At 35.1% G+C, this 14,243-nt stretch overlaps 1 protein-coding gene across 2 annotated transcripts; it reads left to right on the top strand.

The window, feature by feature from the left end:
• The first annotated feature begins 1,155 nt into the window (after nucleotides 1–1,155).
• Nucleotides 1,156–12,659, top strand: LOC141483948 (uncharacterized). Of its 2 annotated transcripts, XM_074179095.1 has the most exons (4): nucleotides 1,156–3,671; nucleotides 3,732–3,860; nucleotides 3,919–7,787; nucleotides 7,844–12,659. In XM_074179095.1, exon 4 carries the CDS (start codon nucleotides 10,037–10,039, stop codon nucleotides 11,186–11,188), a length of 1,152 nt encoding a protein of 383 aa, XP_074035196.1. In that variant the 5' UTR covers nucleotides 1,156–3,671; nucleotides 3,732–3,860; nucleotides 3,919–7,787; nucleotides 7,844–10,036; the 3' UTR covers nucleotides 11,189–12,659. The 2 variants fall into 2 exon arrangements, with proteins under 2 accessions (XP_074035196.1, XP_074035192.1); XM_074179091.1 differs by having other exon boundaries at nucleotides 3,919–12,659.
• Nucleotides 12,660–14,243: the final 1,584 nt, after the last annotated feature.

Raw genomic sequence — 14,243 nt, 5'->3', positions numbered from 1 at the left:
ATTGATGTAAATACCAGAGATCAAAGACTCTCCCATATTTGGTTTCAGGAAAGACGCAAACGCGTAACTGCATCAAATTTTGGAAGTATATTCAACAGCAAAAGTGACAATAGTTTGATTACAATTTTAAATCGAATTTTGAATACGACTGATATCAATTCTTTCTCAATAAAACATGGTATAAACAATGAGAAAAAAGCTATTACCCAATATGAACTATTAACTAATAGGAAATGCAACAAGTCTGGTTTAAAAATTCACAAAATGTATCAATTTATTGCTGGATCACCAGATGGATTAGTTTCGAATGATGGCCTAATTGAAGTTAAGTGTCCATATTCCTGTAGAAATCTGAATCCAAATGAAGCATGTTCTGAGGGACTGATTAAATATTATGATAAACAAACTGACAACATTTCTAAAAATCACATTTATTATTATCAAGTTCAAGGTCTTCTGGAAATCACAGATAGAGATTGGTGCGATTTTATAATTTGGACATTTAAGGGAATTAAATTAATGCGCGTTTTTAGGGCACTTCAAATTCATTTGAGTCTGGGAATATCTTTATAGAGTAGTTCTCGACATTTCAGTGAAAATTTCGTGAACGCACAAAGCTTATTAACAGAGATATTTAAAAAAAATATTGGAAAATGACATATTATTTTTCTCAGACATTTTTCTACGGCACTTCAAATTCATTTGAGTCTCAGAATATCTTCATAGAGTATTTCTCGACATTTCAGTGAAAATTTCGTGAACGCACAAAGCTTATTAACAGAGATATTTCAAAAAATAATTGGAAAATGACATATTATTTTTCTCAGACATTTTCCTACGGCACTTCAAATTCATTTGAGTCTTGGAATATCTTTATAGAGTAGTTTTCGACATTTCAGTGAAAATTTCGTGAACGCACAAAGCTTATTAACAGAGATATTTCAAAAAATAATTGGAAAATGACATTATTTTTCTCAGACATTTTCCTACGGCACTTCAAATTCATTTGAGTCTCAGAATATCTTCATAGAGTATTTCTCGACATTTCAGTGAAAATTTCGTGAACGCACAAAGCTTATTAACAGAGATATTTCAAAAAATAATTGGAAAATGACATATTATTTTTCTCAGACATTCTCCTACGACACTTCAAATTCATCTGAGTCTCAGAATATCTTCATAGAGTATTTCTCGACAAAATTCATTAACGATCGTCTACTATTAACGGAGATATGAGAAAAAATATGTCAAAAATATCAGTTTTAATTTTTTCCACTCTCAAATATTCTGCAAAGTTTTTTCAAGAAAATAACAGATATTGATAAATTAGAAATGTTTCGTTTCTATTACATTTAGGGCACCCTTAAAATCTACTCAAACTATTTTTTTCATAATATGTTACAATCTGGGGTATACAAAAGCGTGACTAGGAATTATGTGAAACTTGGCAACAGTGGACGAATATTCTCCTCTATCCCGATGTCGATGGTCTACACGTCAAAAAGCGTGGCTGAAAAAGCGTGGATAACTTCACATCAACCAATTTGGGGCATACAAAAGCGTGTAACAATCCGAATATACAAGCGTCGAGAAGTAAAATATGTAGGCACGAAGAACTGTTAAATTGATCAATTAACGCGAGACGACTCGCGAGACCAATTAGTTCAATTAAGCGAAAACCCCGATGCATTCTGTCCATCGGTATTGCAGCATCCGTCTGATAATCATAAAACTGTCAGCAATAATTTATTATAGAAAAATAATGAGGGCAGACGGCCGCTTGAACAAAGGAAGTCACACAGCTGCGGACAACAGGTGTTCAGATTATTGCCTCATTATTCTGGATATAAATACAGGAGCAAAATTTGAATTAAATCAGTCTAGTTTGACCAGTCAAGATGAAACTATCTCCGTCAGTAATAAGTTAACGCGAAGTGTTAATCAGTCTAGTTTGAACCGTTGAACAGAAGTTATTTCCATCAGTTAAAGTAAATAATAAAAATGTAACCAGTCTAGTTCGAATCAGCGAAATTGAAGTGAACTCCGTCAGTAAAATGTCACGCGAAATGTTAGTTTCGGTTTAAATGGGAAAATAATCTTTGTCAGTGAATTTACGTGTAACAAAAAGTTTAATCAGTTGGAAACAAAGTTTCATAACCACCGATATTATTGCCGAAATAAACAAAGACCGAAAAATTCTTCGAGCTTAGAATAAACCGGCCCAAGGAAAAGTAACAGCAAATTATTACGGAAAAATGATGTATTACAGCTCATTTTTACGTGAGTATCATTCAAAAAGAAAGACCGAATTTTCATTAGTAATTAAAGTGTAGACTTTATATCGAGAATAACAATCTCCGAAGATTTATAAAAAGGTGTTGTCACAGCCTCCTCTAAACTCTATTTTACGTAAATATCTGTGTTTAAATGATTGCGATTCGAAGAGTTATTGAATCTATGGTTGTCGTGTATCATATCTATACTATGGTTATTGCAAAACTTTACATATAATATTTAAATTGGCATATATGTTTCTACCTAATATGTACTATGAATTGTGTGTAATGTTTATACCTTGTTGTCCATAGAAATTATGTCATGTCATCGTTACGAAACGATGTTTATTTAAATACCTTTTGAGATAATAGTGCTATGGGTTATTTTCATTTTGGTTTTGTATATTTAAGAATATAGTACAGGTGAACCGAGTCCACGGTATGATAGCGAATTTCAATATTTTATGTGCCATGGTTTTTATTGTGTTGAAGTTGTGTATTTGTTTATTAATACTGTTATACTCGAATGTTAAAGATCTATTGATATTATGTTCCCTGCTGTTGAATTTGACATTGTAGAATTACAGAAAAATGAATCCTTGTAAATGATTGATAAACATGTCTCACTGACTCTTGTACATGAACTAGCGAGAAAAGTAATGATTATATATTGGTATCGTTTCTGCTATGAGTTATCAGAATCGAGTAAGACGGCGTATCTGCTACTTAAAGTAAGACTGGTAAAAGGTAGGTAATGTTAGCGAACACACTTTCTATTTTTTTAATTGATAATTGTCCGATATTATACGTTTAGATAATTACATGCACCTGATGTTCTTTGTTTTTGTGTTTACTATTGCAATATCAGTTTAATTCTTATTCAATAAATGTTTAAAATGTACGTTGGTTTGTCATTCAGTAGGTTTATAACAAACATCTAGTTAACCAAAGAAACCTCCTACCTGTTTAGGAACAGCCGCTCGATTCCAAGCAGGAAGTTATTATTGTGGCATACTCAAGTCGTTTTTGAATTTTCCCAAAACATCTTTCTCTGGCAACACAGCTCCCTTGTCGTTGAGAGGGTGAATTTGAACGATCTCTGAGTATGAAAGTCGGCCGGTTTGGGCCACGGCATAAAATCACGTTGGCGACGTGGTTTATTCTTCAGCTATGGTAAGTGTCCCAAAACATCAAACCATAGGGGCCCACCACAAGCGTGGCTAGGAATTATGTGAAACTTGGCAACAGTGGACGGATATTCTCCTCTATCCCGATATCGATGGTCTACATGTCAAAAAGCGTGGCTAGAAAAGCGTGGATAACTTCACATAAACAACAGTATTCAGAAACCCAGCGCTAACTAATATTGTTTTTCAGGCGATATGGCTCTAATATGTAAGTAAACCTTCGGGAAGTGATGAATAACAATCTATGCAATAAAATATTTTTGGAAAGGTATAGAGAATAAGGCAGACAACGGCTGAAAAATGATAGGCGAAGTAAACTGAGAAACAAGCAATAACAACTACATATTTCAACCTAGCGAGGAATTTCGGATTTCCAACGTCGAATGCAAAGTTAATGGTAAGTACTGGTCACAGCAGTTAGTCAGGGAGCATACATATATTTTTGTACATTTCAGGTATGGTTTTCTATGAAACGGAAGATTCCCATCACTGTGATGTTGAATGAATAAAATCCACTTGTAACTGAATTACATTGACATCCTCTGAATTAAGATCTTGAAAGGGTAAGGTAGTGTTTTGAAAGGTCACATAGGAGCAGTTTTGATCTAGTGCTAAATTGAAACGTAACACAGAATCTGAAGGAAATGAAAATGAGGATAATAAACATTCACCAAAAATCATGAAAACAATATACCAAAATGTCACTCAAAATAATTTTAGACTATATCGAACCAGGCGTCTCACAGAAGGGTCTCGGAGACTCAGACCGATAAAGATAATATTCAATACACAGGAAGAAGCCAACCAAATTATCCGAAACACGAAAATATTAAAGCAACAGGCCAGTTTCAATGACATTGTTGTGACAACTGATGAAACGTCCCTTCAAATGAAGCAGTATAAAGATCCGAAAAACCAACTAACTGAGCGTACGCAAAAAATCCTACACACAATATATAGACAAATCCGAGAAAGCTGTCAAATCTGATCCCTCAGAGTTTTGGTCATTTATTCAAAGTGAAAAAGGGTCATCTAAGATTGCTTGAATACTTTATGTGGACTCCAAACACAGAAAGTCCCGTAAATTGAATTATTATTCAGAAAAAATGTAGTAGCTGAAAAGTTCTAGCAGTTGAAGCGTTCAATAAAGACATTTTACATAGCTGTATAGTTCGAAGATCCGAAACCAGTCATAAATTCAACTGGTGGCATCATTTCAACAACAAATGTTGCTTTCAAGTGCTTGGGAGATAGTTAATTATAATAGAGGATTAGAAATATGCTTCTTGTATTGCACCGATACACATATGGCATTCCATTTAAATTAAAGTTACTCGAACGATGGAGAATTAATCGTTTCACGACGCCAAAAAAATGCTGAAAATAAAACTGCTAAAGATCATAGGGCATGCGCAAATTGTAGAGGTTTTTTTTCAAAACTAATATTGAGAGTTCATTTCAAATCTTGTACAGGAATAAATAGCCAACACCATAGGACGGCCACTTTACTGAGCAGAAAAGTCGCTGGTAGAATTCACCCGAAAGCTTCCAAAGTTGTTAAAAAATTTTTATTTCCTCAACTGCGTGATAATGATTTATCAAGGGCTATCAGATATGACGAACAAAATGGTTCAGAAGTATCTAGAATCAAGACATTTTCAGATGATTCGTCAGAGGTTACGATTGCTTGGTAAATTGTTAATCACGATAAAAGAGACGAATAATGAGATAATGGATCTCACGTCTATTTATGATCCGAAATATGTGGATGTCAAATACACCGAAAGTGAGAATAGTTATCAAGCACCGTCAGTAGCCTTCAGTTTGGGTACATTATTGAAACAAATTGGGAATATTTTGATTACTCAGAGCATAAAGGATCATAATGATTCCGCTAAAAAGAATGCTGAAGAATTCTTGACAGTATTCTCCCAGGAGGTGAATATAAACGTTAATAGAACCGTTGCAGAAACGCAACTGCAGATGCAGAGAAGGAAAAATATAATTCTGCCATCCATGGAAGATATCAGAAAGTTGCGAGATTATTTGACCACTGAAAGGAATCTCGCAATGGATCGTGTCAAACAGATAATCTCTCCAGCAACCTGGTTAAAACTGGCAGAACTTACATTCATCCAATTATTCAACAGGCGTAGAGCGGGCGAAGTTGAGAGGATAACAATTCAAGATTTTGGAACACATCAAACAATTGAAAAAAGTAACTCTGATATATTTGAGTCGCTATCAAACATATCTAAGCAAATAGCTAGAAAATGTATAAGATTTACAATAAGAGGGAAGTTAAATCGTACGGTTCCAGTACTTTTGGAAACAAATTTGTTGGAATGTGTGGAATTAGTGATTAAACATAGAACTGAAATTGGAGTTTCGAAATATAATCCTTACATTTTTGTAAAACCAGGAGGTGATAAAAAAAACAATATCCTCATCTTCAAGCTTGCCATTTAATGCGCAAATTTTCCGAATGTTGTGGGGCTGAACATCCAGAAAGGCTACGGAAACATATTGCCACTACTAAATTTAGAAGCTCAAGATATCTCTGACCTGTCTAACTTTATGAGACACTCAGAAAATATCCATGAAAGAATTTATAGGCAGCCGATTGTTAGCAGAGAAATTTTAGGCATTTCAAAACTATTGGAGGCAGCTCAGGGAACTCAGGGAATTGAAGCAGCAGATGATAGCGATGACAGTAATTCCAGTGATGAAGAAGAATGTAGAGAGGACTATGAATATAAAAAGCCCGCAAAATGCAGTTTCAGTAGAACGCCTCAAGGTCCATCTGAGTATTAGACTAGCACCAAAAAGAAAATAAGTACGTTTGTTCTGCTCAGGCCTTTCATCCAATTCCGACCTTCATTTTGAATTTTTTTATCAGGATATCGTATCAGTTGGGTGTATTTGTGGTGAGAGCAAATGCATAACGCCTCAGGCACCTCGCGGCAAGACCCATGGTTTTGTTATGTTTTTCAATGCAGGCACTTTAGCGGCAAATTGTACTAATTAGAAGTGCGTGGTTATGATGTTTTGAATAGCTGATTTTTTTAGGAAAAAAACGGTTGAATTGATACAAAGTTTACTTAACGAAAATTTTCCGTTAATTCTTTGAAAATTCCTTATTATTCAATAAGAATTTTAATTTCCTAGATAACGTTTCATGAGCCTGTCCCATTCTGGTTTGAAGTATTTTATACAGAAAGTTTCTGACGGAAAAAATGATTAAAACTTGTTTTCGAATTACTAAAAGCTCAACACGAATGAGTTCCAGATAGTTGACCGATCTTGTGATTAGAGAACTATGAAAATATATACCCGGCTTCGGAAGTAATGGTTACTGAATATCTCATTTAATGTATGAGGTAGACTTCCGAAATTTGGATCATCTATATAATGACATAAGAATTGAAGCATATTGACTGACCTACGTGTTATTTGAATATAACTGGAGTTCTATCTCAACACCAAACCGTTGTTTTTAACACCTCGACACGTGTTTCAATCACTAAGTGACCATCTTCCAGAGGAAGATTAAGCTTAGTTTAATATTCCTCTAAAAGATGATCACTTGGTGATTGAAACACGTGTCCAGGTGTTGAGTGTTAAAAATAATGCTTTGGTGTTGGGATAGGACTCCAGTATAATATTCATTACTACACGAAAGATTCCAAACAGTGCATCACAAGTACGTCTTATTTATTATTCCACATTATTTATAATCTTATTTTACGTATGGCGATGAATCTGTTTCTTGTTATTCGAAGAATAATAATAATTGGAGTTTTTGATATTCCATTTCAAAAAATTACTTTTTATTATATCATTAGAATGATTTTACTGAATAGTACATGCAAGAAAGAGTAGTAGTATGTTCATATTTCAGTTTTGGACTTACAGAGTATCGAATTTTTTTCCAATTCTTCCAATCTTCATTTTTGACGGATTCAAATTAAATATAACAGTAGAAGCAAGTGTTTTTAAGTGATGTACGGTTTCCGTGGCCAACTAATCAATTTTTGGTGTTCATTTTGCTTCCACGGCCCGCTCAGTGAAATTCAATGATTATTTTTTCTTAATGATTTCCTACCACGTTCAAAATAAGAAAGTTGATGTTACTTCCGGTCAAACCGAAAGTGAACTTTGCCATGTCAATATGCTTAAATACTAGCTCTTATGTTATTCAATCTATGCTACAAATTTCACAAGCCTACCTCATACATCAACTGAGATATTCGATAGATAATTACTTCCGTAGCCACCCAATTGGAAAGAAATGAAATTCAGATATTGGAAGCCCTTCAAAGGTGTGAGTTATTGGAAAAACTAGTAACGAGTGATTTGATTATATTTTTATCATTTTAGCTACAGAAAGATATGGATGCACAAAAAAAGTAAGGTGGACGGAAGAGAAAAAGAAAGCAGTTTTCCGGATATCTGGCGAAAACTTACAAAATGAGGTGTTACCGTCACTGAAAACTATCCAGTTTGTTATCAAAGAAACGTCAGCCCTTCAAAAACGAACTTCCCCACTAATTAAAACTAGGATCCACAACCAACTGAAAAAAAACAAAAAAAATATCTTTTTCAAGCTGAGAATTTTCTACAGGCTCACCTGATACTTCCTGATACTCTGTTCCAATTGAATTGTAATTTGTTTTAAAAGAAAGTTTCATTTTATTTTTTGCAAGAGTTTTTTAATAAAAGTTTGGTGAAAAAATGCAATTTTTAATATTTGGAATGTGCCCTCCAGAGTTACGGGATATGCAACAACTAATGATTGCAACAATAAAACAAATAAGCATAAAATGGATGAATTAAAATCGAACTGGAAGTTATTGTGAGATTTCTTCCGTTTCAGTCTAACAATTGAATATATAAAGGAGTCCTTATTTTATTTATGTATTCGATTCCAACTAGACAACCACATATGGACACGTGCTATTTTCAAATTATAAAGAACAATTGTGGGAAATATTTTTATTTTCACCATCTACACCATTCAATATATAATTGGAACCTCCTGGGAACTTTGAAAATTATTTATTTATTTATTTTATTGCTATTCAGATACAACCAGACAAAGTCCACTAAAATATCTACAAAAATATTTCAATGATTATGTAACATATTATGTTGACATTTTCATTGTGATGAAATAAGTTTGTTTCGATGTTAATAATACCACAATTGCGAGAAAACTGCTTTATTTTCGATTTCTTAGAATACATAAAAAACCTAGACACACACCTGTGTTGTGGAAGCGTTGGTGCTGAATGTTTACATTTATACGACATACATGACAAAGTTAATGAGAAAAATATACATATGAGCAGATGAGACACCAATATGATATTAGATTATTAAAAAATTATTTGAAATAATGATTTGAAACACACTTCGGGAAAAAAGAAAGCGTTGTATTCACTGTAGGAAAAAATATTTCAGAGTACCGTAAAGTGGTGTTACTTTGTCCAGCTCGATAACTTTGACCCATAAGTCATGAAAAAATTCAAACTTTTCTAGTATTCTACTATTACACAACATAGCCGAACTTTCGCTATTCTTATGTAGAGGGTGCTCCTATGGAATAAATTGATCACATGAAACTTCAAAATAATAATTACTTAGAAGTTGGCAACATTGGTTTGGTTTGCTCTGCAAACTTTCGTTAAGAAAACAAGTTGTGATAAGTTTGAAAATCTGGTGAGTGTTTATTTATAACCCAAATTGAGTTAATAAGAGGGTGCATTAATGCTTTGGATACTAATTTGTCAATTGAAATATTAAAGTGGAGAATTTTGAAATGACACAATATGTTAGCAGTTCTGGAGCAACTTTGCACCATAAGTCAATGTTGTCTATAGGGCCAAAGTTGCCCATAATTTTATAATGACGTTATTCCGGCTATCTGAACGCTTTTTTCTCTCTTTTTTCCAAGATACCCACTCCAGTCATGCCACGACATCACATGAGGCAACCTGGTAGTCGCAGATATGTGGATTATACTCCAGAAACTTTGGAATGATATTTAAATGATGTGAGAACAGGACATAAATCTCAAAGAGTGGCTTCTACCTACTATGAAATACCTAGGAGTACAATAAAAATTAAACTGAAAGGTCGTTTCAGTAAAAAACCCGGATGACAGTTGGTATTTTCACCAGCTGAAGAAATTGTAGTAGCTGCACATGTGAAAAAACTTTCCGAGTTTGGATTCCCAATTTCAGAATTTGAGTTGCGTCACATAATGAAAACGTTTCTCGATAGGCAAGGTCGTAGAATCAAACAATTCCAAGAGAATGACAACTTGCCTGGTTACGAGTGGTGTAAATTGTTTCTCAAAGGACATCCAGATCCCGGGTATGCAGCAATATTGAAAGGGAGCGGGCAGCCATCGATGAGGCCACAGTTGATTTTTATTTTCAAAATTTAACAAGAAGTGTTGAAGGTGTGTCTGGAGAAAACATTTGGAATTATGATGAAACTAATCTCACTGACGATCCAGGTGTTTCCAAAGTAATTTGCAAAAAGGGCAGTAAGTATGTTGAGCGCATAATGAATTCATCAAAATCTTCCACATCTTTGATGTTATGTGGAAATGCCACGGGAGAATTGATGCCAATGTATGTTGTGTATAAGGCAGATCATTTGTGGACCACTTGGACTGAAGGTGGTTCAAAGGGTTGTAGATATAATAGATCCAAGAGTGGCTGGTTTGATGCTGGCATTTTCGAAGACTGGTTTTTCTCTACAGTATTGCCTCGACTTAAGAAGCAAGATGGCTACAAGGTTCTCATTGGAGATAATTTATCTTCACATATAAATGTTGAAGTCATTAAAGCTTTCGAAGAAAATCAGATCCGGTTCGTCTGCCTTCCTCTTCATTCCACGCACCTCACGCAACCCCTCGATGTCGCATATTTTCATCCAATGAAAATAGCTTGGAGACAAATAATTCGAAATTGGAAACAAACTTCTGAAGGTCAGAAGTTTGGCACTGTACAAAAAGACCATTTTGCTAGATTACTGCAACAACTTCAAGCTGATGTTTTGGAAGTAAAAGGTGTTAACTTGATTTCAGGCTTCAAAAAGTGTGGCTTTGTTCCACTTGACAAAAATCAATTGATGAGTAGGCTTCCCAAGCCGGATGCAGATCCGGAAGTCATTAGTGAGGCATTCATGCAAACATTGATCCAAAAAGGATCATCGATAGCAAAACCAGCTAGTGAAAAAAAACGAAGGAAAAAACTGAATGTTGAACCTGGAAAGAGTATTTCTGTTGATGATCTGGTAGTCCTTAAATCAACTGAAAATGTAAAACCATCCGCATCGAGAAAACGTGGTCGTCCGAAAAAAGATGCTGTCTCGTCTGATTCTGATGTCAGTGAAGAACATTTCAGTGTTCATGAAGACAGCGCAGACGATGATGACTCAAATATATCTGGTCTGGCGGAAGACGATGAATTGATGAATCCTGATGAAGCTCCAAACCGAACATCTCCAAATCATTCTTCACTTCCAACTAATGCATGCTTCTTAAGTGAAACCTTGAAAGAAGGTAGCTTTGTAATTGTAGCATACAATAACAAATCCCGGTCAGATTATAAAGTTGCCACAACAAGGAGAACTATGTCCAATTGTGAAATGTATGGAAAAAGGAAGGAAGTATTGGAAATGGCCTGCAAGAGAAGATATCCTCCTTTATGAATGGAAAGCTATCAAGAACGAAATAAGACGTCCAAAAGCATTGCAAAGAGGTTTTTTTCTCTGTGTCAGAATTGGACAGTGATATGCAAATCTGACTCAAATTTGTTCTCATTTTCAACCCAATTTAATGTTTTTTTTTAAATTTTGTTCAATATCCCAAAGACTATGCTTTGCTATTTGTAAATTAGATAGAAAATAAAATAAAATAGTTCATGAACTCTCAAAAAAGAAAATTATATTCTTTAATCGCGATGTTGAAGATATGTTTCTCGGAAATATCCATTCCATATATATGTTGGAGTCATAATAGGACAGTGGCATTGTCCAACTTCAGCCCAAATATAGAATACCTTTCATTTTCCAGGCAAATGAAGTTGTGTATCAAAGTAATCCCAGGTTGAGGCAAGTTTGGCCCAATTTTTGTTTTTAAAAAAAAAAGTATTTTGGCATTTTCAATAAATTCATTATTATTCCTAGGAGTTAATTGAAGCCTGAGAGGTTTGTAAAAAATGAGTGCTGTATATTAGAAAAAAAATTTGTGAACTTGTACATCATTGAAATTTCATCAACAGAAACTCGGGACAAAGTAACCTCAGTTTACGGTATGTGTAATTTTTTGTTAAGATGAACAAAAAATATCGATTAGATAATTGAAAATTTTCCGAACAATTCAACATAAAAGAGATTTCTGCGACGAATTTGTTTGCTTGAAGGGTATGTGAAATACATTGTTTTTCTTGAATGCCGACCAGGAACATTAATTTGAATTTAATTCAATACGTTAGGGTTGTCTATGGTGTTGTTCGTGATTTTATGTAATAGCAATATATTCGAGACCTCTCTTCCAGTTGATAGGGATATCAGCCTGAAAGATTTTGTGACCTTATCGAGTTCATCATTGTAGTGATCACTAAAAACTAATAATTATAATAATCCGATAATACAAATAATATAGTATTATGAATACCTATATTAACCTTTTTTAATTTCCTTATGTCTATAAGCAAAAAAACTATGACATGGTATTTGTCTTGTCGCAAAACCCTCAAACCAAAATTTGGTTTTGATCAAAACAATATTGACTCCTTTCGGTAAGGAAGTGCATAAATTGTTCTTTAATCTTAGAATCCCAACATTACTCAATCGTACCTAGAATTGTTATATTATATTCGTCATGAGGAATGTTAACGCTCCCTATGATTGTCCACGCCACTGGCACCCCTCATCAATTTGACCGTCCAAGCAGCGAGCTATATACCTCTCGTCCCTTCTTCCAGGAATGGCAACAGGCGAGCATCGGTCATCGTTTTTGTAGTTAAAAAATGTATTTCACTTCGCCTTGAACAGTTTGTAGTGCACCCGGAAATCCATCGCGGATTTCGGACATAATTGGAAAGTGGCAACCCTGCTCGGTCGAAGTAGATCGATGCGATGAGGACAAAGTGGCAGTTGTTCGCTAGTCTGCGACCGCGATTGATGTGTTTGTTGCTAGTAAATATATGTTTTATTATTGTGAAATCTATCGTTTTTATAAAGACGTATCAGTGGTGTATGTATTGCATTTATGTTTCAATAGAAACCTCCATATTCAAGTGTTTCATTCTTTCATCAATGTGCTGGCCCACCGAATCACGAGATAAGAGTGAACGTTGCATTTGGCATCCTACGTGAGGCAGCATAGAGGCGATAAAAGGTGGAATTTGATATTAGATAAATATTGAAAAAAATTTTTGTGAAGCAAGGAAACTATTTGGGAAAATATTCCTGGATCCCGCCAATACGACAAAGTGAGGTTGGTTGAGTTTAAAGCGCCCCATACATTGTCAGTTTAACTGAAGATAATTGTAAGGCCGTAGATCGGGATTGCCCACACATTTATCAGTTGATCTGAAGATAATGGACTGCAGTTTGCCCGGACTGAAAGTATCTGGTCGCCGGGCAGGCGGGGATAGGATGAGAGATTCGCGACAGGCAGCGACCTGTCCGATAATGATCTCATGCAGCCCCCACCACACACTGTCAGTTAGCCTGCAGGCAAGCGATCTGTTGTCACCGTTTCCATCAGTTTTGCGTGAGATAATTTTCGTGAGATCATTCACCAGCCGAGATTGGACTGACAGGGAAAGATGGACGGGAAACCTCCTTTCATTTCCGCATTTATTGAATTATATCGGGCCTACCCCTGTTTATGGAAAGTCAAGGACGATTCCTACGCAAATAAAAGATCGCGGGATGAGGCGTACGGAGAGTTGTTGAAGTTGTATCAAAAAACTGTGCCATCAGCCATCGTTGACACAGTGAAAAAAAAATTAATAACTTGAGATGTGCGTTCCGTAAAGAGTTGAAGAAAGTAAAACAGCAAAAGTCGGGCTCATCGGGAGATGACGCGTATACCCCGTCACTGTGGTATTTCGACTTGCTATTGTTTACAGCCGACCATAAAGAAACTAGAGCGACGATTGGGAGTGAGGAATCACAACTCGTAAGTTACTATTTTTATTCTATTCTAATTTATTCTTTAATTCATATCAAATACATACAACAATACAAACAAATTTTCACAGTATAATATTTCACCCTCTCACCCTAATTGGTGACAAATTTGTTTTGCCAGGAAACTGCACCTTCTCCAACAAAATAGTTATTGTAATTATCACGATTCTCCTTTGCTTTTTCACACGAAACTTGTGTATTATATCCCTGTCGTAGACCCAGCATCTGATCTTCATCCCTATCCCCTCGAATAACTTCCCCACTATCAATATCTTCTACATCGAGTGAATTTGATGGCATGTACAACGGTTTTGCTTCCTTCCTCAGAAATTTATGAAGAGCACACGCTGCTAGCACAATGAAATCTATTTTTTCTGGTTTCAAGTTGATTTCTGTGTGAAATATCCGGAAACGACTTGACAAAATGCCGAAAGCATTTTCTACTATTCTGCGAGCTCTGCTCAAACGGTAGTTGAATATGCGCTGGTCATAAGTCAATTGTCTTTGTGGATATGGTTTAAGTACTTTCTTATTAGTCAATGGGCTATGCTTGAAGACTGGC

The sequence above is a fragment of the Leptinotarsa decemlineata genome, unplaced genomic scaffold (genome assembly GCF_025532065.1).
Source record: "Leptinotarsa decemlineata unplaced genomic scaffold, Ldec_3_MD MMD2_P_RNA_scaffold_14, whole genome shotgun sequence".
In the NCBI taxonomy this organism is placed as follows: domain Eukaryota; kingdom Metazoa; phylum Arthropoda; class Insecta; order Coleoptera; family Chrysomelidae; genus Leptinotarsa; species Leptinotarsa decemlineata.
Note: the sequence above shows the minus strand (reverse complement) of the source record. Positions and strands in the feature narration are given on the sequence as shown.